Here is a 23,938-nt window from a genome sequence, read left to right on the forward strand (position 1 = left end):
GTCCATCATCATGACTCTGTAATCGTTGACTTGGAGACTGAAGATGGTCGTTCCTGAAATTTTCTGCCAGCAAAGTTGAGCTTACTCAAAAGTTGCTTGGAGGACGGTAAGTAAGAGGGACGCCGTAGACCTTATACTTGTAATGGAACGAAGGTGAAGTCGTCTTAACAAGTGAGGACGCGCGGTACCGTTGTGATGCATGGACGGCAGGTAAAGGTGAGGTGAGGGCGGATTGAGAGACAGTTGCTTGTTGTCTTAGACAAACACATCGTACATGCTTTCCAACTCCAGGCCTCAAGAGTGAAAAGTACCGGTATGTAGTTCGGACTATGAGGCGTAAAATGTTGTTCAAGTATACCCTGACATGAAGACGTGGAATAATGAAAAGTGGTATTTGCGTGACAGAGAGTTCGAACCTGAAGCTTCGGAAACACGTTTACATCTCACCTCGAAAACCACTCTTACTTGGAACTACCTCGCCACAAAAGGGCATTATTCATGCTCTCGGCACTCGTTTTTGCTGGTGACTGTCTGTTTGAGCTATCCGGGCCGGGTATCGCGAGGGTTCATGATGCCAGCTGTGTGCAAATGGGCAGCTTCAGCAGCGCCACTTCTTGTGGGATATACACGAGGCTATCCAGCTCCATATTTTTACTGGAATAAATCATGAACTTCAACCGCCAGTGATATGAGTGACATTCCGGGAGATGCATAGTGATGCCGTGCTTAGTCGACAGAGCGCAGGTACGAATTGATGCAGCACTGGTATTCGGATGCGGCCATGCTGCATGAAGCGAGGTCAACGACACCTTAAAAGTCGAAATGACGATATACAGCCAATCCCAATACAACCAAAGTTGGAGAGTTTGACATGTAAGTAGCATCAGCAATGTAGTTCGCGTTGCAGACATCTCGCACGTCCCAAAACAGCCTAGCCCGTCATCGTGCCGAGCCCGGGAGAAACTGCAACTCATCGCAACATTACCACCTCCAAGCTCGCCCAGCTCCCCCAACACGACAAACCCATCTCCTCTCTACCCACCATGTCCGCAGCCCGCGCCTTCAGCACTGCTTTCCGGGCCGCAGCGCCCCGGGCCCCCATCGCCGCCCGCGTCGCCGGCATCCGCAACTACGCCGCCGCAGCGCCCACCGGTGCAGCCAACAAGCCGCCCGTCGCCCTCTTCGGCGTCGACGGAACATATGCGAGCGCCCTGGTACGCCTCTCAGAACAGCAATTGGCCCGGTGGAACGATGGTGGGGGATGAATTGGCAGCTAACAAACTTGCTACAGTACACGGCAGCTTCAAAAACCAACGCCCTCGACCCGACGGCCAAATCCCTCGAGAGCCTCTCCGCGCTCTTCAAAAAGGACCCCAAGCTCGTCGAGGTCCTCGGCGCGCCTACCCTCAGTGTGTCTGATAAGCAGCAGATTGTCCAGGAGCTGCAGAAGAACCTGGGCAGCCAGGATAAGGAGGGCATCGTGAAGAACTTCCTCCAGACGCTGGCGCAGAACAACAGACTGGGTGTGCTGGCGGGTGTGGTGGACAAGTTTGGCGTGTTGATGGGCGCGCATCGGGGCGAGGTCGAGTTGACTGTTACCAGCGCTACGGTACGTTAACACTTCAGGAATGGTGGGAGATGGGGGTTGGAAACTAACGTGTGAGATAGGCCCTCGACAACCGCACGCTCAGCCGCCTCGAGGCTGCGATCCACAAGTCCGAGTACGTCGCCAACGGCCAGAAGCTCAAGGTTGTGTCCAAGGTCAACCCCGAGATCCGCGGCGGATTGATTGTCGAGATTGCCGACCGCACCATTGACCTTTCCGTGTCGGCGAAGATGGCCAAGATGAACAAGCTGCTCAAGGATACTTTGTAAATATAGCGCCGATCCAGGCAGATTGCGGGGATGTAGACGAGTGAGTGGAGGTGCGAATGTGTATTCTAGGATTCCAGTCATCTGCGGCAAATGAAGACATCATTCTCATTCCCATTCTCATTCTACCTATTGTAGCTTGCAATACTCCCGCCCATGCTCAACCTGCCACCTACACAACCCCACCTCCACGACCATGCTCAAAAACCCGGCAATGCATATCCCCGCCGAATCACTCACGCTCGTGGCCCCCAAACTAAACTCCGCTGTCCTCCTTGGGCACATTGTCCGTAATCTCCGCAAACGTGCTAACATACACCAGGCCGCCCAGAAGTCCCTCCCAGAAAATAAACGCGCACACGATGTAATAGCTCGGGATAAAGTCGAACATGGCGTGCAGCGAGAGTATGAGCAGATTGGCGATTTGGAGAAACGAGGGTGTGTACAGGTGGTGGATGCGGATAAACGGCGTGGAGGAGCGCGAGATGAAGACGCCGACTTGGTAGATTGTTTGGTAGGTGGAGTAGAAGGAGCGGTAGTGGGTGAAGGGGGAGGAGGCGAGGGGGAAGAGCAGCGTGGGCGCGACGCCTTGGTTGATGGTGTATTCGGCGATGTAGACGAGGAGGAGGGGGAGCATGCTGTGGGGTGTTAGTGTGCTTTTGCCCAGGGAGAGAAGAACGTACTAGGGGAAAAAGAGGCTGCGGGCGCGGAGGAGGTTCGCTTTGAAGCTGTGCAGAGCTGCTTTGGCCGGGGCGGCGGATGAGTGCGTGGACGACGACAAGAGGCCGTTTTGCTCTTCTTCCTGTTCTGTCTCGTCGTTATCGTCTTCAGCAGTGTCTATTGCCTCGTATCCTCCATTTTTTGCTACGCCGGCGCGAAGAGGTCCAAGTGGAAGCACGACGAAGAAGCTGAACACCATGATCAGAGGCAAGAAGGCGAACACAAGCAGACTGGTCCTCGGGTCGATGTGCAGCGTGTTGGTTGCAAGGGCGTATGCTCCAGCACCGATCAAGCCCGCTCCACCTGTGCCAGATCCCCATGCCGCCAGCGCAAAGTGGCCATAGTAATGCGTGAGACTGAGGAAGCTGAGCTCGCCGCCTCCACTGCTAAGACTAGCCAGCATCACGCCACACATTTTTATCGCGATGGTCCTCGAGTCTTGCAGTGGAGGCGTCAGGGCAATGACGAACATGCCGCATGCTGATAGGGCCACGCAGATCAGGATGCGCAGGCTGTATGGGATCTTGTGGATGAAGTAGGGGGCGCATAGCTTGGTGAGGAACGAGGGTATAACGTCGCATAGGAGGACTACGCCCTTGGGCACGGCAGGGCCTACGAGGTCGAGTGCAGCGGAGAGAATGATCACGTAGAGGACATTGTTGATGAGGCCTACAGCGATGTTAGTTCTGGCTGGCGGTATGCAAGCTTCACAGACGGAGTAGGCAGACTAGAGTCGACCCCCCCATCAGACGGTCTCTTGGTGCGTGGTAGCTCGCAGACCCCTCTTCATCCAGCGGAACATGTCGCGTGCGTACCAAAGAGCCAGAAGGCGGCGCACACTCGCGGGTCCGCGCCATGGAAGACGGCTTTCAAGCGGGCACGGTAGGTTGCCCAGGAGGCAGCAGGAGAGCCTGGCATCGGGAGGAGTGGCATGGAGATTCACTGAGGGCTGCCAGCTGCCATAGCAAGTTGCTAATGAGGCGCGGCTCGGGGCACGTCAAGGCGCAGGTGACAAGGCTGAGGGGAGCTCCGAGCTCCAGGGCTGGCCTCGACCATGGCAGCGAAGATCCGTCTCACCGCCTCAGGAACGCTGCAGGGGTGCCAGCGGCGGCAAGCAGCAAGTTTCCCGAGCGCCATGGAATGCGTTCCCGCCATGGGGAGTTGACGGCGACAGATGGAGCAATGACTGGAGCGTGTGGTACGCGCACTCTCTGCGGGCAGCCGGCTTTGTGGTGGCTGCGAGTGCATTACGCGCTCTTCTGTAGCCCCATCTGCCCATCACATCATCATGGTCGAGAAACTCGGGTCGCACCTGCAGCGCGGCGGGGCTGTCATCCCTGCAAGCCACAGGCGACAGGGAACCGTGCACTTGGTCGCTTTCCTCGCAGATGGTGCGGAGTGCTCTTCTACTCTGCTCTCTTTGAAAGCGAGCACTTCTTGTTGCTTTGGGTCCTTACGCTCGCGCCTCGACGACAGTCAGCCTACGCATATCGTTCGCCCACGCTCTGCACGCCCGGCCCCATCTCAGATGCGCTCAGATCGACAGGTACACCATGGACGCCCGTCAAGCTGCCTTCCAACGGCCACCCGACCGCCCTATGATCCATAATCCGAACCACCAGCCCTCGCCGCAGACGTACACCGGCTACGCTCCCCCGACGCCGCAGCCACAGCAGCCACTGCACGTTCCCTTCTCGCAAGACCCGTACGCGGCGGCCCGACGCGACCCATTCCTCCCCACGACCGCACAACACGTCCGACGCAGCAGCCAGGGCATTTCGGGAGGAGACAATGCGCCGCAGCCCCAGGCAGAGCGGCAGGGCGGCTGGACACACACAGGTACGGAACACTTTCTAGATTTTGTCTCAGGCACACGCTTCGTGCTACGTCTGTCTGGCCGTCAATGTCTCGGGTGTCCCAGTTGAGCGTTGGAAGCACGAACGGTAGCCCCAGCACGCCGCAGATGAATGGGCTCCGGGCACTCTGGCATGTTCGGAAACGAACATGCAGGGTTGTGGGGACTGTTCAGACTGCGTCAACTGGCAGGCCCGTTCGCCATCCAGGCGCAATGGGGACATGTCTCGAGCATTGGTGGCACAGTCCGCGTGGCCTACAACTTGGTCGTTGTGGGTGGAGGCGAGTGGTTGCTGCGTGCGGAGCGCTACTTGTTGCATGACACGTCGAATGCAGAAGCTCCAGCATGTGCGCAATGACAGCTCACAGTTCACCGCCTGTTGCATTGCGCCTGGATGTTTTTGGTGCACCATGCAGTCTCTGGACGGAGACTGTGGACGGTGCTGCATGCATCTGGTCTCGTGCAGGACGGCCATGCGCTGCGCTGGGCGGCCTCTATTTGGCGGTGCGCGCATGCTGGTGGCTGGCGGCCATTTTGCGATGGTTTTCTCCACACATGTGGCTCGCCTCCAGGACTGGCTAATGCAGGATCCGCACGCTATCCCCCTTTTGAAAAGTCGCGACGGCTGATCGATTGCTAGCGCGTCCAAACCACGGGATTCACTACGGAGCCCAGCATCACCACTCCCAGACAGGCCCTCCACCACCGCCATCCATGAGCGCGTCAAACAATCCGCCTGCGCCGTCGCAGTACGGCTTCGATGCTGCGCGCAGAAACTCGCTCAACGGCGGCAGCCCCCCGGCTCCCTATGGAGGTAACGCGCCCCGCTTTCACAAGCCCAGCTTCGTCTCAAGCTAACTGCGATTCTCCTGTAGCTCCACCCCATGACACTCCTGCACCGCCATCCTTTGCGCGACCACACATGCCCCCGCCATCATCGCCCCAGCAGCACCACGCATCGCAGCCGCAACGTGCCCCCTACGCTTCGAATTTTGGCGCCAACAGAGAGCTCCCGGGGCTAGGCTCAGCGCATCGTCCGGGCAGCAGCATGTCCATCTCGTCCCTTATCGGCGGCGGTGATGCTGGTGCACCCGCGCAGACATCACAATCACAGCCGTCACCTGTTACAAACGCGCAGTCCGTCGCTGGTCACAGCATGCAGCCACCGTCGCCGCGCCGCGGCCTGCCACCCGGTCCACGATCAGACTTCGCACCCTTTCCGCGACAGCCATCGCCCGACCGAAGTATGTATGGCGGCAACGCATCAAGAGCACCGGGTGGGCAGAATTTCTCGGCAGGATCCCCTTCACGGTCCTACAGCAATCAAGGATCTCCAGAGCTCGGCCGACAGTCGTTGCCTCCATCAAACCAAACGTACAAGTTCCTTGGCCAGCGACTGTACGGACAGGCGTCAAACGACGCTGTCGCACGAGACCACCAACAAGCTGCTGCAAACGTGCCCCCGAGACCAAACAGCCAGCCCACCGGCCCAGTGGCAGCTCGCGACATTGGCAGGCCTCCATATGATGCTATGGCGGGACGGCGCAGCGCATACGGGCCACCTGAAGAGCGGCGACGAACGCTTGGAGAATCGCACCACGCGCGCCCAAACACCGCGGAGCTTCTAGGCATAGCTAGTCAAGGCCCAACCGCCAGAGACAGACCCACGACGGTACAGCCCGTGTCGCAATCCGCTTTTAGTCCGCCTCGTGACCAGCACACGATGCCTGGTCCGAACGATCCACCCCGCGGTGTCTGGCGCCATTCTGCACCCGTTGACGCGCCTCGCGATGCCATCGACAGTCGGAGAGAGGATCCTGCTGCATCGCAGCGTCCCTACGGTCCCTATCACTCCCCGTCACATGCGCCCTCGCGCTTCGATGGTCAGAGTGGTGAAACTATGGCACAGCAGCGAAGTATGGATCGTATGAACAACCGAGTAGTAGAACAGTACCACGCTGCACCGACTTCAGATCCCAACTCCATCGACCGCCAAAAGACAGAACCTCTTGCTCGGTCGCTGTCGTCTAGGTCGCTGTACGAATATCCGCGCAGAATGGGCGAGGAGATGCAGCATTCGAAGTCACACATTGGATTTGGCCTCGAAGCAAGCAGGAGGACGGGTCGCGCCTCTCCACTGCCACAAGCTGTACAGGGAGCTCAAGCACAGCCCATGTCAATTGGCAAAGACCCTGGCATCAAGAGCGAATTTGGGCGCATGTTTTCTGGTCTCGGCAGCGGTCTCGGATCATCTACTCCATCGCGTGGTAGTCCACTACCCCACAACGGGCAAGGCCCCTTTGCACAGGATCCCGAGTCTGGAGATATGATGATGAGGCTACAGCGCGTAAACTCGCAGCAAGGCAGAAAGTCCAAACGCGTCAAGGACGAGGACGTCTTTGATGCCGATAGCAACGATGGGCGGGGTACACCTTCTGGAGTGCGCGGAGCGAAGCGCAACAAGTACACACATGCTGGCCATCACCACCACCATGTGCCACATCATCAGTAGGTTCTCTCTGACACCAGGGCTTGGAAATTTGCTAACAAGATAGTCACCATCACCACCATCACAAACCTGACGACGAACTACTTCAATCCAACACGTCAACTCCACTCAACGGACGACAAGGCAGTCTTCCCCAGAATGGCCCCGGCCAACCAGTACACCACCACCATCACATCCAGGGTACACCACATCATCATCATCATCACCATCACCATGCGCCCCGAGGCGGACCACAAGGCCCGTCGCCCGTGACTAAGATGCCAATCAAGGTCCATGACATCCAACCTGTACTTGACGAGGCTGCAAAATTCCCGCGTAGACATCTGGGATCCCGGCTATATGAAACGACAACTGAGTTACCCAAGCCAAACTCATCTCTGGATGACCAGTTTGGCTATGCTTCTAAACCAAAGCGTTTGCCTCGATTTGAGGTCAACCCCATCAATTGCACCTTTACTATTCGCGTGCCCAGGTTCTTCTTGAAGCCGCGGCAGCGACAGCACATTGTCCTTGAACGACATCTTTGGGGCGCTCGTGTATACCGGGACGACTCAGATCCCGATTGCCGCTGCCATCCACTCGGGGTGGATTCGCGGAGAATGGGACGAGACAGTCGATGTGACCATGCTTGACCCACGTATCACAGCTCCGAACGACGCCAAAGATGCCGACGATATCCTCACGAAGCCTCCGGCTGCACCTGTTACTCCTCCTACCGACATGGATCTACAGATCGAGATTCTCATTCTGCCTCAACTGCAAGAGTACGAAGGGACAGTCGAATACGGCATCTCCAGCAAGAAGGGCAAGGCGCATGAGGGCCTCAGCTTCATGATCAACAAGGTCAAATGGGTAGAGGAAGCCTTTGGAAGCCGAGGCCAAGAACGCACCGCCGCGGCTCTGAAGCGCCGACTTGACGCTGGTGCCTCACTTTTGGCACTCAAAAGCGGATTCGACGACACGCACCGAGCGAACGGGATGGCGCAACTGCTTGTTTGACACACGCAACTCACTTGATATATGACGGCCGTTTGAACATGATTGCATAGCCTGTATTGTAAGAGTAGGATTTCTGTTCAGCATTGCTAGATACCCGTATTTCTATGGTCTTTTGGATTAGCGCGAATTTGCATATCAGAAAGACGGGTCTTGTAACATCATGGGTACTTGGGGATGAGGTTGGGGTAATTGAATAATGTCCAACTCCGCTACTGCGAAAATGTAACCATGTACAAGCAATATGCCATCCACTGTTAGACCGCATGTCGTGCTTACCGTGGCGGCACTGTTTGTTTTGCACGTGGCTCGCCTTGGTGAATCAACGGGGCAGGTGCGATTGCGGCGGCAAGGGAGATAGCGGTGTGCGGGATGCTTTTTGGAGCAGAAACTGCACGATAAGACATCTGACAAGTGACGGATAGCTAACGACTTTTGTGACTAAATCCTGATCGCTCCCGTTTGATTGCCCAATTCTGCTCTACGATAGCAAGCAAAACACGACACTTTCGTGCATTATATTCAAACTACCGCTGCCCCGCCAAACCCTAGCGCAATTCGCAAGACCGAAACGATGAGGAGAGCAAGTGCCGCAGAGGCAAAAGGCCATAGTAGGACCTATTCCATCTCGACTGTAAGTAGAATTTCTCTCATCAGCTGCACTGCACGACACTCGCCGAGTACGACCGCAAAAAAAATGTCTTCATCATGGCGAATCCAAAGGCAGACGGGACGTTCCGGCATTCGGCGGCTTAAGGCATTGGACACAATGGCCCGCAAACCACGCTGAGGGCGGTCGGCCGCCATTGTCGTCATGCCGGAAGCGAATAGTGGCACTCGGGCATGGTCGTATCATGGCACACGACCAGCCAGCCCCTAGCAGATCTGGCATCACGACCACGAGGAGCTCTTGGTTCGCGCTACCGGCTGTGCCTGCTCAACCGGCTGTGCCTGCTCAGGAACGTCCGCACCGGCAGTCGGCCAAGTGGAACATTCAACGCCAGCAGACTCCTGGCCGTCGAATGAAGATCGATTGCAGCACAATCGCTCCACTGGGTGCGTCTAGCAAAGTCCCGCAGCCCGACCGCTTGTGAAAAGAAGCACGCCGTTCTAAATGCGGGGAACTGGCCATCACTCAAGCCTCATCGTCTCTCGCTACTCACATGCCGATCTGAATACGCGATTCTGCTACACTCCACCCCACGCTCAAACCACTGCTGCCCCGACGAGTTGACCCTTTCTGGACTCGTCGCCTTCTGGTTTTTCCGTTGACCGCCTAGCTTCACGCCTGTTTGCATCTTTGATTAAAAGCCGCATAACATTGCTGCACCTCGGGAAACTGTCGGCTGGAATCCGCGCCATATTGCTGTTCTCCATTCTTTGCGTGTAGACTGCACCGCGCTGTTTTCTTGGATCCAGGACACCGCAAAGAGCTGGACTCTTCGCCGCACTTGCCATGACGGAATCTGAGAGCAATGGCTTCTACGCGCCGCAAATGCGCAAAGTGCCCACTGGCGAATTTGTGAGGCCGAGCAGAAAGACTAATGGTGCTGGTGTACAGGCTGAGGACACGCGGATATGCGTCGTCATGGTGGGCTTGCCCGCGCGTGGGAAAAGTCTGATTGCGCAAAAAGGTATGGATACGTCACCGGTCGGTTGTGCGGTTGCTAACATGTCACGTATTAGTGGTCCGCTACCTGCACTGGCTATCGATCAAGTCGAAAACATTCAATGTAGGCCAGTATCGCCGCACCGCGACCCCGAACCCGTCTGCCGAGTTCTTCGACACGTCGAACCCGGAAGGAGAGCGCCTGCGCAGGGCAGCCGCCGAGGCAGCCGTCAATGACATGTGCAAGTGGTTCGCCGAGGGCAGAGGGCTCATTGCGATACTGGACGCTACCAACTCGACCAAGAGCCGGCGCAGGTGGATACAGGAGCGGTGCGCCGCGGAGAACATTGAGACGCTCTACGTCGAGTCGAAATGCGACGACGAGGATCTCATCATGAGCAACATCCTCGAAGTCAAGACGACGTCACCGGACTACGTGGGGCAAGATCCAGAAGAGGCTGCAGCCGACTTCCGCAACAGGATACGCAACTACGAAAAGGTGTACGAGACGATTGACGAGGACGAGCGCGACCTCACCTACGTCAAGCTGATTGACGTGGGAAAGCAAGTCATCATCAACCAGATTCAGGACTACCTCCAGAGCCGTGTCGTGTACTACCTGATGAACCTCCACATCAAGCCGCGGTCGATCTGGTTATCACGGGTGAGTCTTCTTGTATAGTAGCTAGCAGCGGTATTAACAATAACAGCACGGCGAGTCGCAATACAATCTGTCAGGACAAATAGGAGGCGACGCAGACCTGTCGGAGCGCGGTGATGCGTATGCGCATGCGCTTCCTGGCCTGGTGGCCAAGTCAGTAGGAGACGGCCGGCAACTCACCGTCTGGACATCCACGCTGAAACGAACGATCCAAACCGCACGCTTCCTCACTTTTGAAAAGCTCGAATGGAAAGCTCTCGACGAGCTCGACTCGGGCGTCTGCGACGGCCTGACCTACGCCCAGATTGAGCAAAAGTACCCCGAAGACTTTGCGCAGCGCGACGAAGACAAGTACAACTACCGCTACCTGGGCGGTGAATCGTACCGTGACGTCGTCATCCGCCTCGAGCCCATCATCATGGAGCTCGAGCGCAGCGAGAACATATTGATCGTAACGCACCAGGCGATCCTGCGGTGCATATACGCATACTTTATGAACGTGCCGCAGGAGCAGAGCCCGTGGATGGAAGTCCCGTTACACACACTGATCAAGTTGACGCCCAAGGCGTACTCGACGCAAGAGGAGAGACTGAAGGCGGACATTCCCGCCGTCAGCACGTGGAGAGGTAAGGGCAGCAAAGCTGAGCATCAGCAGACCAATGGAAGCCATTAGCCTGAGACATTTTACAGCAGCCGGGATGTCCGTCTGCGATGAGCCGCCAGGCGAGGACATGCAGAGGGATTTGGAGAGTAGGGGGCAGGTGGGCAAGGCGTGGTCTTATTGGAAGGATTGAGGGGGATGAGGACGATGGGCGCAAGAAGTCTACGAGCATATGCATATGCAACCATGGATATTCGGCTAGATATCAGCACAGTCGAGGAAGGATTTGATACCTGAAATGGCAAACACAATTCTCTACAAACCACAACATCACAATCAGACTTGTGCAACTCTAGCTAAAGACTTTTGTACAAACAATTGAATTCCTCCCATAGAATCATATTACCACCAAGTATCACGCGCCCCGTCTCCCATGAACGCCCCATTATGCGACTCATTATTCGTGCACATTACCACCTCCCCCCCCCATTCCTCACTCACTCACGTGTCCCAGACACAACCCTCCTCTTCCCCTTGTCCCTCTCCCTCTCCTTCCCCCTGGGACTCGCCCCCACTGCATCCTTCTCCAACTCCCACTCCTCCCTCCACACGACATCGGCGCGCTCCTCGATGCCCAGCACAATATTGCGGAAGTGCGTGCGCGTCTGGGGAACACTCTGCGCACCACCGCATGTCAGTCCCAGCCGGTGCGTCGAAAGAAGAGAAAAAAAAGAAAAGGGGGAGGGGGGGAATATGTTTTACCTCATTCCGCGCCTGACTCCACCAAATCAGCATCTCCTCGCGCTCGAGAATCCGCCCGGCTTCTTCCCTGCGCTGCCGCGCTTCATAGCTCTCAGCCTCGGCCGCCGCAGCCGCGCCGTGGTGGTAGTTGGTGTTGGTGTTGTTGTACGCTTTATTGCGCGCCTGCAAGCTGCGCTGCGTCGCGGAGAAAGTGGGCGCGGGCGCCGGGGGGTTGAGGACCGTGGTGAGGAAGTTGGGATGGTGGTGGTGGTGGTGCTGCGCCGAGGACGGAGGGGCGGGCATTATGTGAGGCGCGATATAGAGGCGTGGACAGGCATTGGGCCTGGAGGCGGGATGGATGTGCTTTTTTTGGTGTAATGGTAGGGGGTTTAGCTGTGATGCGGATTGCATGCGGCGCTGCGGGGAGGAGCTGCGAGGGGAATGGTGGGCGCGTGCGGATGTGACGGGGAGCTGCGAGGTGCATGCGACGACATGGCGGATTGTAGGGACTTGGAATGCTCGGAAGTAGGGAGATCCGGGCTCACAAGAGTTGCATTCGAGCTTGGGATGTGAAGTGTGTAGACTTTTTAGTGGGGCTGTCAACTCTTAGGATGTTTGCTTTTTTTACGTTGACAAAGCAGTGAGGTAGAATTGGGTGGGAGACGTTGAATTCGTAGTTGATTCATCGACAAGTACGATTCCCGTCGATTTTGTTTCTCTTCTTTGTTCGCGGTTTTTCGAATCAGTTCGCGACATGATAATAACCAACGTCGCTATGCGCCTCCAACCCCTTCCCACCATCATGACCATATATATACAAACCCCCCTCCCCACCTCTTACACCCCCTCATCCATGCCGACATTTCTCCACCACGGCGTCCCCTTGTCCGCAAACATCTCCTCTGCATCACCCACCTGCCGCCTCTCACTAACCTCGCGACTAACATTGCCGCTCAACTTCAACTTCATGGCCTTCATAGCCAGCACGCTCGTCGGGCGCGAACCATATCTGCGATTACCCTGTGCCAATCCTTGGGAGCCGGAGCGGATCAGTTCGCTCGATGTCCAGCCGTCCCTCATGACAGGTAATTGCTATTGCAGGGGTTCCGAGGACGAGGAGAGGCGGTTGAGGTGGAGGTAGACGTCTGTGCCGTAGCTAGTTGTGGTGTTAGTTTGTAATCGAGTAAAAGCGAGCGTGAGCGCTTACCCCTCCATGCTGATCAGCTTCAAGTCGCCGCCAAAGTACCGTGCGTAGAGCCGTGATATGGGCAATCCGTAGCCAAACCCAGCCATTGGGGCTTTGAAGTCGCTCTTGTTGAAGTCTGGGTCGAGACTGGGCGTCTGGTCGACGGTCGTGTACATGTACGTCCACACAAGCGGGATCGCGGATCGGGGTATGCCGCCGCCCTCATCGGAAATCTTAATTGTAATGTCCTCCTTGCCCTCTGCAACGATGACTTTTGTCACGGGGAAGTCTTCCTTGTCTTGTCCGTGTCGCTCCACCACGGCACGCAGCGAGTTTTTCAGCGTCTCGAAGAGCATGTGCGACAGATGGCCGGGCACGTACATGAAGCTGATGTCGTTGTTGCATACGAGCTGGACGTTGGGTGCCTCGAACAGGCCGTAGTGGTCCTCGCATACGAATCGCGCATTCTCAATGGCCTCTTGTGCGAGTTCCCGGACGTTCGTCTTGGTGCAGATGATGCCCACGTAGTTCGGATCGGAGCGAGCGCGCTGGTCTGTGAGGGCAATGTGTTGGCCGATGAGCATACGGATGCCGATGCGCGACATGTAGAAGCGGTCGAGGAAGGCTTGGATGTTGTGGTCAATCTGCATCCGTTGCCTCTTGCGCTTCCACTCCAGGATACCCTGAGCCACGGTTGTCACAACGCTGTCATGCCGCCTCTTGATCTTCTCGAGTGTGTCTGCGAACTTGGTGTTGTATGCGCTCAGCTCCGGCGGCCATTCCTGCCCGTCGTCTGCCGCGGCGTAGTATCTCCGGCTCGAAGTCGCTCCCTTGACCTCTCTGCTCCCATTTCCGTTGCCATTACCGTTGTGCTCCGGCGCTGACCGGTACTGTCCTTGCTTGATGCTGGGGTTTGGTGTCGCTTTTCCCATCAACGCCTGATCTTTCCCGTTCCGTCTTGCCGGCTTCAGTAATCGTTCTCTAATCTCCGAGGAGAGGTTTGGTCGCGGGAGTTCGACGAGCTCCTGTTGTGGTTGTGAGTCAAAGTCCAGCGGCCGTGAAGTCCACCACAACATACTTCAAACGACTGCGCATACCAATCACGCACTCTGCAGATCGAGGGCATCTCATTGAGACCATCGGGAAGGTCATTGAGCTCCTGCACGCGGTGTGCTAGCCGGATGGGCAGCTCTTCGGAAAGGAACTGTGACGCGCGGAAGAGGGTTCCTGTGGACGGCTTTTCTCCAAACTGCACCATCTGCCTCAGCGAGACACCTGAGACTATTAGATGTAGTGCTCTGTAGATGTAGGGATATACGCACCAGTGGCAGGGAAGTTGCTGTAATGCTACCAGGACGTTAGCTACAGCCTCGAGCGCGGTGCAACTGCATTACGTACTTTGATGGTGTCCATCAGCCTCTCGGTGCGCTTCCACGACATTCTGTCCAATTGCTCAAGGCCGTGTGGCCTTCCTCACTGCGTAATCGCCAAGTTGCTGTTGGTACTGATGTTCGCGTCGACGAACAATATTGCGCCCCACTATGACGCTACTCCACGAAGCTCTGTAGGCCGAGGTCAGACGGACGCGTGTGTGCTGGAGCAAGTCGGGATGGAAGAATCAGTAACGATAGTGCGTGATCGTGTGAGACGCGGGTGTCAGGCGCAGTCTCGTGGTGGTGACTTGACAATTGAGATGTGGAGACGGCGTGTTCCGCAATGACACCAGTGCTTTGAGACTTGGGACTTTCCCCCACACTTGAACGCTTTCACGTGGAGGAGCCACAAAAGCACACAGAGAATGTCCAGCCTAGTCCTTCACATCCCACAGCTGACGTGAGGCGATGGTGTCACAGTGAATAGTGCACCTTTCTTTTCACCGTCTGCGTCCTTTCTGCTCGTCACACGCATGCGTACGGAGGTGCATATGCTCTTCCGCGTGCAAGCATCTGGGCAAGCTCCAGCCACATGATCCTCGGCTAGGACCAGATACCTCCATGTTTGCCGGCAATGCCTGCCCACGCCTTCCACCAGCCCGAGGTGCTCGCGTGAGTCGTGCGCCCCAGTCCACTCTTCCGCAATTGGCTGACCCAGTATTCACTGCAGAAGATCGAGATGCACGTCAGAAAATTTGTTGGCTGTATTATTGGCTGAAATTTGGTCCGCCGCAAGGTTGTACAAGGCCAATGTACCTGTTTCTACAAAACACGTGTTGACACATGTGAAATCATGTGGGAAATTGTTCCGTTAAAGTCAAAGCCAAATGCCGTCGTCATACACGAGTCACGTCAAAGAAAGTGGTATGGAGTGGGAGAATGTTTATTCGATCGTGCCGCTAAGTTCCAAACCGGCTCTATGCTGCATCATAAGTCGAAAACGCGCCCTGGCATCATACGCCAAACATAATCTACAGAAGACAATGGCACCCCGTAGGTGTGCCTCATCTCAATCGTACGTCTATCGGTGTTGGTACAATCGGAAGAAGGTGGGAAACGGAAGTATAGAGAAGGGTCATGGCGTGTCGAAGAGATGAAAGCGCTCGGGTGGCGATGCGCTTATTTGGTCTCCTCCTGGAGGAAGGTAATCAGGTCGTTGCGGTCCTTGGGCTTCTTGAGACCACCGAAAGCCATCTTGGTTCCGGGAATGTACTTCTTGGGGTTCTCGAGGTACTCGAACTGGGGTTTGTTAGTAATGTAAATGTCTAAAAGCTTGAAAAGTCATACCAAGGTGTTCTCGTCCCAGGTGATGCCCTTCTGCTTGTTGGCGTCGGTGTATGAGTAACCCTCGACCTGACCAGTCTTGCGGCCGAAGAGGCCGTGTAGGTTGGGGCCGATCTTGTTGCCCTCACCCTCCTTCAGGGTATGGCACTGAGCGCATCGGGTCTTGAAGAGGTTGGCACCCTTCTTGTGGTCACCTGTTACCGTGTCAGTATTGACATCCGATGTAGTCTGCATTCGAAGCCGAGCATTCCGTCTGCCAACCACTCTTTGTCGCAAAGTGGCCACCTCGCCCAAATCGCCTCTCAAGCTGTCGGACCAATAATCCCGTGTTTGAGAATCGCAGTCTGCATCTCAAAGACGGGTATCATCGCCGTGCGCAAGCTCAATGGGCGGTGGGTGGCCGTGGCGTGACAGGTTTGCTCGATGACGTCCGCGGCTTTTTTCAAAACGTACCGTTCTCGAAACCCATTGTGATAGATGGAGGTTTGTGTTGGTTGTTTGAGGTGGAGTTGTATGAATGGAGTCGTAGAGATGAAGACGGGCGTGACGAGTGTGCTGGATGGCAAGTTGGACTGGGAGAGAAAGAAAGCTGGCAACAGTGAACGAAGAAAAAGGCAAACCGCTTGGCGCTAAACTTGATGAGCTCAGTGCGCACGTCCTGGAACGACGGGCAAGCCACTCTTCACCGATGGTTGCTGGCCAATCAGAGGCCTTGCGAAAGTCAGGCGCTTTATGAGCATCGGGCAGAACCGGTTCGGTTGCGTCGTCGGCGGGAAAGCCGATGGCAAGTTGATCGATGCACGTCTTCTTTTTTGCGCCCGTGTCTGGTAGGCTAGTTCTTCTAGGCGTCTTCCATTGCAGCGCTGCGTAATTTACCTTTGTGGCGCGGCTCAGCGTCACTGATCTTGCTCGTGAAGCAGGGCGGCCCACTTGTCTTCTACTTGAGGCTGCAGCAGCATGACCGCCGGCTAACATTGCGCCTTTGGGCACGTATACGCTGCCCTTGATATACGGCGACGGGCTTGTAGCTGTAGCCGGCTCGACTTTCTCAGTCTGGCTGACTGCAGGCCCATACGGCCCTGCTTTGCCCCAAGCGGACACCATGGCAGCTCGCATCTACCGGGGTCCCGTGAATCGTGACATGCCACTGCCATTCGCGCCGTAGAGGAGTCAGACATTGTGATTGTGTCGTTTCCATCTTCTAGACGAAGCCTCCTCGCCTAACCTGACGAGCCTCGCGAGACCCTTCATTGCGTCGATTGTAGCCTGACATCATCGCTTCTTTCTGTGCATCGCAAGGTTACCAGCATTGGCCCCCACCGCACAGCACTAGCCCGGATGAACCAAATACCGAGCATCTTATACGCCGATGAGGACTTCACCACTTGGCTCATTCTTGGTGCAAGCAGAGGCATCGGACTGGAATTTGTGAGGCAGCTGCTGACAAAGGATGAGCGTATCATCGCAACCGTGCGGGAGCCCTTTGCAGCCCATGCATCGCAGCTGTGGGGTCAAGCAGGAAGCGACCATGGGCGTTGCCAGATGTACATCTGTGACATCTTGTCTGAGCAGAGCATTGAGGTATGTTTTCTTCTCCAAGATCGAATCTCAGGCCGGATGCTGACCACAGCAGAAATTCGTCGCCCAGCTGGCCGTGATTCCCAACCTCAAAATCGACTATGTCGTGCTGAATGCCGGAGTCTTGAACTACCCAAGCGTAAGTATAAACGCTATGCATACTCCTTCAAGAGCCGCACTAACATCCCCAGCGAGCATCCGAGCTGTACGTCTCCCCTTCGCCCGACCTTGTTGGCTCCAGCTAGACTATACAACTTGGCCGAGAAGCAACACACTACTAATGCAAGTCGCAGTTCCTTTGACCAATTCGCCTTCCACTTGCACACCAACACCATCGGGCCCATCATCACCGCCAACAGACTGCTCAAATCAAACATTCCCATCGGCACCATCGTCTTCATGTCTAGCGACTCCGGCTCCCACGGAAACTTCCGCGAAATGGAAGACGGATTCGCTGCCTATGCCGCCTCCAAGGCTGCTCTGAACATGGCTGTTCGCCATCTAGCTGCGGAGCTGAAGCGTAAGGATGATGATACGATTATCCTGGCAATGCACCCTGGAGAGGTCGCGACAGACATGGCGAATGTACAATTGCCGTGGGAGGTGCATGGTATCATTAGCCCCGAGGAGAGTGTGTCAAAGATGATCGAGGTGATTAAGAGTAAGGGGATCCAGCATAGTGGGACATTCTGGACGTATGAGAATAAGGTGAGTTATTTCGTACGCTATGTATGATTTGGTCCACTGACATCAACAGCCTTACGTTTGGTAAATGAAAATGAAATGAAGGTTTGAGCAGTCACGGTACCGGATTTCGTATCTCTCCATTATGATTATACCCCTATTTTAGATTGTCTGTGCTGGAAAACTGTCTTCTCCGTGCGACTTGATTGCAGTTTTGAGTCAACCTGCACCAATCGTCCGTCTCCTGATTTCGTCCCATCTGTCAATTTCGTCTCCAACCATTCTCACCACCTCACTCAATCTCCCCAAAAATCCTCCTCACAAGATCCGTATCCCACTCCAAGCGCTCCTCCCCTTCCGGCAACTCATAATCCACCAAAACCCGCGGCTGCTCCTTCTTCCTCATCGATAAATCCCGCCGACTGACTCGGGAAGACTTACTCTGCTTGATACCCACCTCCTGCTTTCCCTCGACCTCATCCCCATAATCCAACCTCCCCTCCTTCGACTTCTTCTCCAACCTCCTCCTCTCCCGCCTATCCCTGGCATCACTCTTGATCCTGCGCCTCATCTCCATAATCTCTTGCTCCGTCTCGCCACCAGTCCGGCCGCGCTTTTCGAGCCAGCTTTTCCCGCCACGGCCGACTATATTGACCTGTTCAACTTCTTCTACCCTTGCGGCCTTGGGAGCCTTCGGAACACTCGCAACCTCCACGACCTTCTCCGCTGGCACAGAACGTAGCGGACAAAGCTCTAACACGCACCCCTTATGCGCCCTGATCCCCAGTGGCAGACTCACTTCCCCGCCATGTTTGCTGATGTAGTGCGTGTAGGTGCATTTGTTCTTGCGCTGCCGCGGACACGGCTGCGAGTGGTACCAGTTGAAGCAGATTTGTTTGTCGGCGCCGGGGCGCGCGGGGACAGTGCGGACGAGGGAGCTGCGGGGGCCAGTTGGGATACAAGGGCCGGATGGGGTGGATGAGGAAATTGGGCTGGCCATGGTGCGCTTGGTCAAAGACGGGACGCGTTTGCGTTTGGACATGGTGCGTGGGCGACTCAGTGGCGGTTCGTGGTTGGAGGCAGGTGGAGAGGGAAGTGCTCGATCGATAGTCTCGGTTGAGCACAAGGTTGAGTTTTCCCGTGGTGAATACGAACTCACCTCTGAGCCGCTCTCACTATACTCCCCATCCATTGCCCGACTACTCGGGTCAATCAACCCTTCCAACACGTCAACCTCTCCGCCCTTTTCCATATCTATACCCCTCTTCTCCACGGCTTTTGTTTCTTTTCCCCCCCCACCCTTCTTAAACGCAACCAAATCCCACCTCAACGGACACATGCCCAACTTACATTTCTCGTAGTGCACATATCTCGGCGGCACAGGTATCGGCCAGGTCACATGCACCTCGTGAGCAAGCTGGCACTGTGCGCCGCGCCGACATGTGTTGTGGTACCAGAAGAAACAGGTCTCGCGGGGTGAGCCCGGGGGCGTTGAGGCTTCTTGCGTCGGAGGTGGTGAGGGAGTGGTAGTACGAGTTGTGGTGGAGGGAGACCAGAATGATGGGCAGCCGCATACGCCGTCTTGTGAGGAGGTGAGGTTGCACGAGGACTGCGGATGGGTCGTTATGGGCGACATGGTTATTCTTGCGATGGGAAGGAGAAAGAAGGAGGAGGGGAGTAGGTGGTAAAGATTCTATCGATGTGGGCTTCGATATGACAGCGGTAAGGCGGCGTGGGTGTACAGTATCAGAGGTGAAATAGGATTTGAGGTAAGAGGCAGTGGGATATGATCACGCCTCATTTATATGCCAGCAACCATGCCTTTGATCTAAAATCCCATGTCTCATTACACTCCAAGACACCCTACATCTACCACATCTTCCCCAAAACATGCGCCGCCACCTTGACAGCCACAACCGTCCCCACACCAAGCACGCCCGCAAAGATCCCAAACGCCTTCAGATTGCGCATCTCCAGCCCAGAAGTCTTCAACTTCGCCTCGCCAATATCACCCAGATTCGTCAGCGTGTCGTACTGCGGCACGTACTTGAAGTCAAACGTCGTCTCGGTATCGGCAAGCCCCCACTTGGCCTTGACTATCACTTTCCAGAATATGTCCTTGGCGCGCGCGACGTGGTCGGCATCCCAGGCGGGGACCAGTTTGTAGAAGTAGCAGTAGAACATGAAGAAGAGGCACTGGCCGGCCATCAAAGACCAGTAGTATAGTGAGACACGCTTGAGGCCGAGGCGGTCGCTCAGCTCGTTGCCGTTTAGCCAGCGTGCGCTGGCGATGAGCATGTCTGCGGAAACGAATGTCGGGGGCTCCTCTTTGAGGGAGTAGATGATGTTATTGGCCATGGTCTTGGACATGTCTGAAGGATCGACCTCGTTGTAGAAAAGCGTCTCCATGGCCGCCCGATGTTTGTTCCGAGTCGTGAAGCACTCGTCGGGAGTACCCAGGAGATACGCAATGTATCGCCACAGAGCAAGATAATCGTCGATTTCACGGTTGCTTAGAAAGATGCCCTGTCGGGGAAAGCTCAGCCAGATCAAGGCCGAAGAGAATGTACCGATTGTGCCGATTTGGTCGAGGTCGTTGACAGGTATGCCCCACTCTTCTAGGTTGTAGTAGGACGGTCTTTGATGTGCGAGCTTGACGATGCGCTGGCGTACTGCGGCGTGCAACAGTCGGACGCGTATCGAAGATGCGAAGCCCTCGCCGCCTGGCTTTATGCCTTCAAGTGTTCTTGTACACTGTAATACGTGCTGGGTCGTCTCGAATAGTCTTCGCCTGGCAACTTTGGTGCTGAAGCCCCCGGTGCGAGCCAATGTCTCCACAACGCGTGCCGCGCCCATGCCTCCTAGCAGCGATTGAAAGGTAAGACCCGTGAGAGCTGGTCCACCATATCTGTAGAACACGTCTTGTCCCCTTGCAATTTGATCCCAATCCACCCATTCCGGGATCGTATTGACTTCTTTCCAGAGTTGGCCGAGCTTGGGATTGGACGAGTGATGCTCTTTGAGCAGAGCGTAAAGATCCCGCTGTGGTACGGGTGCCTGTTCTGTCTTCTCTTCGTCATTTCCGACCACTGTACTCTTTGGCACAGAAGCCTCATCTTTTTTCTCTTTCTCGCCTTCTACTACTGTGGTAGGTGCTGGTTGCTGTTCGCTGTTACGTGGCAAGGCATTCTTTTGTGGTGGCGAGATTTCATTCAGAATATCGAGGCACTCTTCCCCAAGCACATCATAAGAGTGTTTTAAGCGATGTATTTGCTCGGGAGTGAGATGATCCTCCGTCCATTCGAATTCGTAACCCCAAGCGCTTTGCATTGTTAGTACATGAGGAAGGTGACTTGACTAAAGCTAGACATACCTTCTCGTGTTTTCCGTGCGTCTTCGAAATGGATTGGGAAAAGCCATCGTCAGACACGTGGAAATGAATATCGAGCAGAATGAATCAAAGCGGTGAGAAGACAGTAGTGATAAGCTGGGAGGAACCGATCGATGGATAGAGTGAGAACAAGAGGATGGACACCGTCATGTGAACACCGAGGCACTAGTGTTTTCAGATGATGCGCATGGGTTCAACCGCGCCCGACATGACTCCATCTTGGACTTTCTCTCTCCTTTGCAATTCAAACGCGACTGGCTACACAAAGATGCACTATATAGAGAGCGCGCGCCCGATCGCTTGGGAAAACAGTGACAGATTGGACCCTGAAATCGCGGTGTCGACGTCATCATCGAGGTCTAGTTTGACCGTCCAAGATGGGAAGGGCCGGCGGGCAAACTTCTTGGCGGAAGGAAGCAACAAAGTTGAACATTTGTTATAGATCTAGGAGACATCATGTAAAGAAGTAACTTCAGGCGTCCAACATTTCCGGCTAGTTGCCACTTTTATCCCAAAGTGGTAGTAGACTTGTGGGTCGTCAATTATGTTGCCTTACAAAGCTAGGTATTGCCTGGTCATACTGAAATCGAGAGGAGGTATCCATATCAAAACGTCTTCTGATCTTTTCCAACCATTTCACTGAGGTCGCGTTGTGTCACGCACGGCGTCCATGGCTTGAGCCAGTGGCGTCGAAGCTTCGGGAGGCCGTGCGCAACATTTTCTCGAACATGTCTACCATCACAACTTTGAGGCCATCACACGCAACAACCATGTCTTGTCACAATTGTGCACGGAGAACGCTCGGCCTCTTCATCCGCTCCTTTGCCAATGTAGAGCCTACATTCGCCCCGAAGCGCACCTTGATCAGAAATGCGCAGCCATCGCGTCTTCTACACGCATCCACCGCCCGTGCACCATACAAATCCGACCAGCGAGACCGAGCAGCCCCACCAACACAAAAGGAGGCCGATATAGAAGCCATTGCAGAAAATGCAGAAAACGCCGAAGACGACGCCCTTCCAGCCAAATACGAACGTCCAGCATGGCAAGCCCACAAAGCCGCACTGAAAGAGAAACTCAATGGTGAAGCCTGGAACCCGCGCAAGAAGCTCTCACCCGACACGATGGAAGGCATACGGCACCTGCACAGCACCCAGCCCGACAAATTCACAACACCTGTCCTCGCGCAACACTTCAAAGTCTCGCCCGAAGCTATACGCCGCATACTGAAGAGCAAATGGCAACCGTCCGACGAAGAATACGAAGCGCGAATGGAGCGGTGGAATAAGAGAGGAGAGAGGATCTGGACAAATCTGGTCGAGATGGGTGTCAAGCCGCCGAAGAAGTGGAGGGAGATGGGTGTGGGGAGGGCGAGGGGTGGAGAGCGGCCGAAGTGGAAGTCGGATAGGAGGAATTTGGTGCATGTGCGGGACAGTGCGAGTGATAGTTTTGTGATGGATGATGGCGATATTATTCCGATTGTGGATGGGACTGGGAAGGCGAGACGCGCGCCGGATATACCACTGACAAGACGTTTGTAGCATGAATGAGGTTAAGAACTACACAAGGCTGGCATTCAGCATCACATTGGCGGGAAAACCACAGGCACGCTAAGAGCAATCACAGTGGTCTTGGAGCGAGTTTCAACCAGGACACAGTGCAAGTTCGCGAGAAAAAGCTACGGACTGCAGAGTCACCGAGGCCTTGGATTTGCGTAAAGGCCCTGGACAAGTCCAACCTCAGCACGAGACCCAATTCCCACCGAATAATTTCACTGCACCGAAAAGGGATGATCATGTTCAAAAAGGGTGGTTGTTCATTATGATTAAGCTAAGTTTTTCTCATCTCCTTCGTCCAGGTAAAAACGCCCCTATCCAGTCGCAAAGGTGTGGTGGTATCTTGCGCTTCTCCAAGCAAACCCAAAACTCCGAAAAAAAAAAAATTCACTTTTGGTCTTCATCAATCTTCCTCGTCTCCTTTTCTACGCTCCGTACACAGCAGCAGAAGCATTGTTCACGCTCCTGTGGTGCTCCACCGCGCGGGTCTTGATCGCCTTCCACACCTTCTCAATGTTCCGCGGCTTCTGCTCCTCGACGCTCATCCGCGTCTGCTCGAAGCTCGCCTTGGGTGTTTGAGCAACGGAGCTGGAGCGGGACGAGCCGGCGGGAGTGACCATGCCTTGGCTGTAGAAGACGGTGTAGGCTTCGTTCATTTCTTGGTGGTGCTTCTTGAGGGCTTTCCACGCTTTGGTGATGTTGCGCTCGGACTGCTGGTCGACGGATGTGGTCGACGACTTGCGCGAGGTCGAGGGAGTGGAGGTGTTGGATGTGCCCATGGAGTAGGTAGCTTGGTAGGCGGCGTTCATGGACTCGTGGTGGGCTTTGGCGCGGGCGGCCATGGTGGAGAGGACGTTGGATGGCATTGTGGTTGGTTGAGAGGTGAGTCGATTGATCGATTGGTAGTATTCGAGAAGAGTAGTTGGTGGTAGTGGTGGTAGTGGTAGTAGCTTTGATGTGATGCTTTGAATGCTTTGCTTCTGATATCTCATAACCCCCATACCCTCCCCATCCCTTATATACCCAAACCCACATGCCCTTCTACCAATTTCCAATGACACCATAACACTCCAGTCATTAGAAAAAATTCTTTTCCCCAGCGCACGCCCTGAACTCGCCGCCCACACGCCTTGCACATGTCCAAACCATCGTGAAACACGAGCCAATCACACCATCCCACCCGACTGACAAACCCACTTTATTTTGTCAGCCGCCGACCTGCAGGGCGTGTCCGTCTCCGATGCGCCATCCGTGCGCGACGG

The 23,938-nt window shown here is 55.3% G+C and overlaps 13 protein-coding genes across 13 annotated transcripts; 7 read left to right on the top strand and 6 right to left on the bottom strand.

Annotated features, from left to right (window-relative positions):
- Window positions 1-1,040: 1,040 nt before the first annotated feature.
- Window positions 1,041-1,989, top strand: SNOG_15659 (hypothetical protein). Its single transcript, XM_001805751.1, has 3 exons — window positions 1,041-1,214; window positions 1,292-1,609; window positions 1,669-1,989. The coding sequence occupies exons 1-3, from the start codon at window positions 1,044-1,046 to the stop codon at window positions 1,873-1,875; spliced, it is 696 nt and encodes a 231-aa protein (XP_001805803.1). The 5' UTR covers window positions 1,041-1,043; the 3' UTR covers window positions 1,876-1,989.
- Window positions 1,990-2,128: 139 nt separating this feature from the next.
- SNOG_15660 (hypothetical protein) lies at window positions 2,129-3,525 on the bottom strand (the record flags this gene model as incomplete). The annotated part of the gene is made up of 3 exons (XM_001805752.1): window positions 2,129-2,510; window positions 2,556-3,261; window positions 3,408-3,525. The coding sequence occupies 3 exons, from the start codon at window positions 3,523-3,525 to the stop codon at window positions 2,129-2,131; spliced, it is 1,206 nt and encodes a 401-aa protein (XP_001805804.1).
- Window positions 3,526-3,880: 355 nt separating this feature from the next.
- Window positions 3,881-7,955, top strand: SNOG_15662 (hypothetical protein; the record flags this gene model as incomplete). Its single annotated transcript, XM_001805753.1, is given in 8 exon segments — window positions 3,881-3,983; window positions 4,069-4,431; window positions 4,603-4,794; window positions 4,809-4,951; window positions 5,198-5,261; window positions 5,323-6,955; window positions 6,977-7,204; window positions 7,442-7,955. The coding sequence occupies 8 exon segments, from the start codon at window positions 3,881-3,883 to the stop codon at window positions 7,953-7,955; spliced, it is 3,240 nt and encodes a 1,079-aa protein (XP_001805805.1).
- A 241-nt stretch (window positions 7,956-8,196) lies between these two features.
- SNOG_15663 (hypothetical protein) lies at window positions 8,197-8,708 on the top strand (the record flags this gene model as incomplete). The annotated part of the gene is made up of 2 exons (XM_001805754.1): window positions 8,197-8,286; window positions 8,595-8,708. 2 exons carry the CDS (start codon window positions 8,197-8,199, stop codon window positions 8,706-8,708), a joined length of 204 nt encoding a protein of 67 aa, XP_001805806.1.
- Window positions 8,709-8,806: 98 nt separating this feature from the next.
- Window positions 8,807-9,224, top strand: SNOG_15664 (hypothetical protein; the record flags this gene model as incomplete). Its single annotated transcript, XM_001805755.1, has 2 exons — window positions 8,807-8,969; window positions 9,019-9,224. 2 exons carry the CDS (start codon window positions 8,807-8,809, stop codon window positions 9,222-9,224), a joined length of 369 nt encoding a protein of 122 aa, XP_001805807.1.
- A 184-nt stretch (window positions 9,225-9,408) lies between these two features.
- On the top strand, window positions 9,409-11,016 carry SNOG_15665 (hypothetical protein; the record flags this gene model as incomplete). The annotated part of the gene is made up of 4 exons (XM_001805756.1): window positions 9,409-9,586; window positions 9,639-10,225; window positions 10,272-10,848; window positions 10,913-11,016. The coding sequence occupies 4 exons, from the start codon at window positions 9,409-9,411 to the stop codon at window positions 11,014-11,016; spliced, it is 1,446 nt and encodes a 481-aa protein (XP_001805808.1).
- Window positions 11,017-11,153: 137 nt separating this feature from the next.
- Window positions 11,154-14,190, bottom strand: SNOG_15668 (hypothetical protein; the record flags this gene model as incomplete). The annotated part of the gene is made up of 6 exons (XM_001805757.1): window positions 11,154-11,500; window positions 11,586-11,840; window positions 12,408-12,573; window positions 12,811-13,688; window positions 13,859-14,025; window positions 14,145-14,190. The coding sequence occupies 6 exons, from the start codon at window positions 14,188-14,190 to the stop codon at window positions 11,321-11,323; spliced, it is 1,692 nt and encodes a 563-aa protein (XP_001805809.1). The 3' UTR covers window positions 11,154-11,320.
- A 679-nt stretch (window positions 14,191-14,869) lies between these two features.
- Window positions 14,870-16,040, bottom strand: SNOG_15669 (hypothetical protein). The gene is made up of 3 exons (XM_001805758.1): window positions 15,921-16,040; window positions 15,471-15,661; window positions 14,870-15,422 (listed from the first exon to the last, which is right to left on the bottom strand). Exons 1-3 carry the CDS (start codon window positions 15,934-15,936, stop codon window positions 15,303-15,305), a joined length of 327 nt encoding a protein of 108 aa, XP_001805810.1. The 5' UTR covers window positions 15,937-16,040; the 3' UTR covers window positions 14,870-15,302.
- A 612-nt stretch (window positions 16,041-16,652) lies between these two features.
- SNOG_15670 (hypothetical protein) lies at window positions 16,653-17,949 on the top strand. Its single transcript, XM_001805759.1, has 4 exons — window positions 16,653-17,048; window positions 17,101-17,188; window positions 17,333-17,753; window positions 17,803-17,949. The coding sequence occupies exons 1-3, from the start codon at window positions 16,806-16,808 to the stop codon at window positions 17,527-17,529; spliced, it is 528 nt and encodes a 175-aa protein (XP_001805811.1). The 5' UTR covers window positions 16,653-16,805; the 3' UTR covers window positions 17,530-17,753; window positions 17,803-17,949.
- A 72-nt stretch (window positions 17,950-18,021) lies between these two features.
- On the bottom strand, window positions 18,022-19,365 carry SNOG_15671 (hypothetical protein; the record flags this gene model as incomplete). Its single annotated transcript, XM_001805760.1, has 2 exons — window positions 18,022-18,983; window positions 19,080-19,365. The coding sequence occupies 2 exons, from the start codon at window positions 19,363-19,365 to the stop codon at window positions 18,022-18,024; spliced, it is 1,248 nt and encodes a 415-aa protein (XP_001805812.1).
- Window positions 19,366-19,598: 233 nt separating this feature from the next.
- SNOG_15672 (hypothetical protein) lies at window positions 19,599-21,059 on the bottom strand (the record flags this gene model as incomplete). The annotated part of the gene is made up of 1 exon (XM_001805761.1): window positions 19,599-21,059. One exon carries the CDS (start codon window positions 21,057-21,059, stop codon window positions 19,599-19,601), a length of 1,461 nt encoding a protein of 486 aa, XP_001805813.1.
- An 831-nt stretch (window positions 21,060-21,890) lies between these two features.
- Window positions 21,891-22,661, top strand: SNOG_15673 (hypothetical protein; the record flags this gene model as incomplete). The annotated part of the gene is made up of 1 exon (XM_001805762.1): window positions 21,891-22,661. The coding sequence occupies one exon, from the start codon at window positions 21,891-21,893 to the stop codon at window positions 22,659-22,661; it is 771 nt and encodes a 256-aa protein (XP_001805814.1).
- Window positions 22,662-22,910: 249 nt separating this feature from the next.
- On the bottom strand, window positions 22,911-23,649 carry SNOG_15674 (hypothetical protein). Its single transcript, XM_001805763.1, has one exon. It carries the CDS (start codon window positions 23,540-23,542, stop codon window positions 23,102-23,104), a length of 441 nt encoding a protein of 146 aa, XP_001805815.1. The 5' UTR covers window positions 23,543-23,649; the 3' UTR covers window positions 22,911-23,101.
- Window positions 23,650-23,938: the final 289 nt, after the last annotated feature.

The sequence above is a fragment of the Parastagonospora nodorum genome, assembly GCF_000146915.1.
Source record: "Parastagonospora nodorum SN15 chromosome Unknown scaffold_39, whole genome shotgun sequence".
NCBI classification, from domain to species: domain Eukaryota; kingdom Fungi; phylum Ascomycota; class Dothideomycetes; order Pleosporales; family Phaeosphaeriaceae; genus Parastagonospora; species Parastagonospora nodorum.

Coding starts and splice junctions, on each gene's coding strand:
- SNOG_15659 (XM_001805751.1), top strand. CDS start 1,044: ATGTCCGCAGCCCGCGCCTTCAGCACTGCTTTCCGGGCCGCAGCGCCC. Junction 1,215..1,291: donor GAACATATGCGAGCGCCCTG/GTACGCCTCTCA, acceptor AACTTGCTACAG/TACACGGCAGCTTCAAAAAC. Junction 1,610..1,668: donor TGACTGTTACCAGCGCTACG/GTACGTTAACAC, acceptor CGTGTGAGATAG/GCCCTCGACAACCGCACGCT.
- SNOG_15669 (XM_001805758.1), bottom strand. Junction 15,423..15,470: donor CCTGGGACGAGAACACCTTG/GTATGACTTTTC, acceptor AACAAACCCCAG/TTCGAGTACCTCGAGAACCC.
- SNOG_15670 (XM_001805759.1), top strand. CDS start 16,806: ATGAACCAAATACCGAGCATCTTATACGCCGATGAGGACTTCACCACT. Junction 17,049..17,100: donor TGTCTGAGCAGAGCATTGAG/GTATGTTTTCTT, acceptor TGACCACAGCAG/AAATTCGTCGCCCAGCTGGC. Junction 17,189..17,332: donor CTTGAACTACCCAAGCGTAA/GTATAAACGCTA, acceptor TACTAATGCAAG/TCGCAGTTCCTTTGACCAAT.
- SNOG_15674 (XM_001805763.1), bottom strand. CDS start 23,542: ATGCCATCCAACGTCCTCTCCACCATGGCCGCCCGCGCCAAAGCCCAC.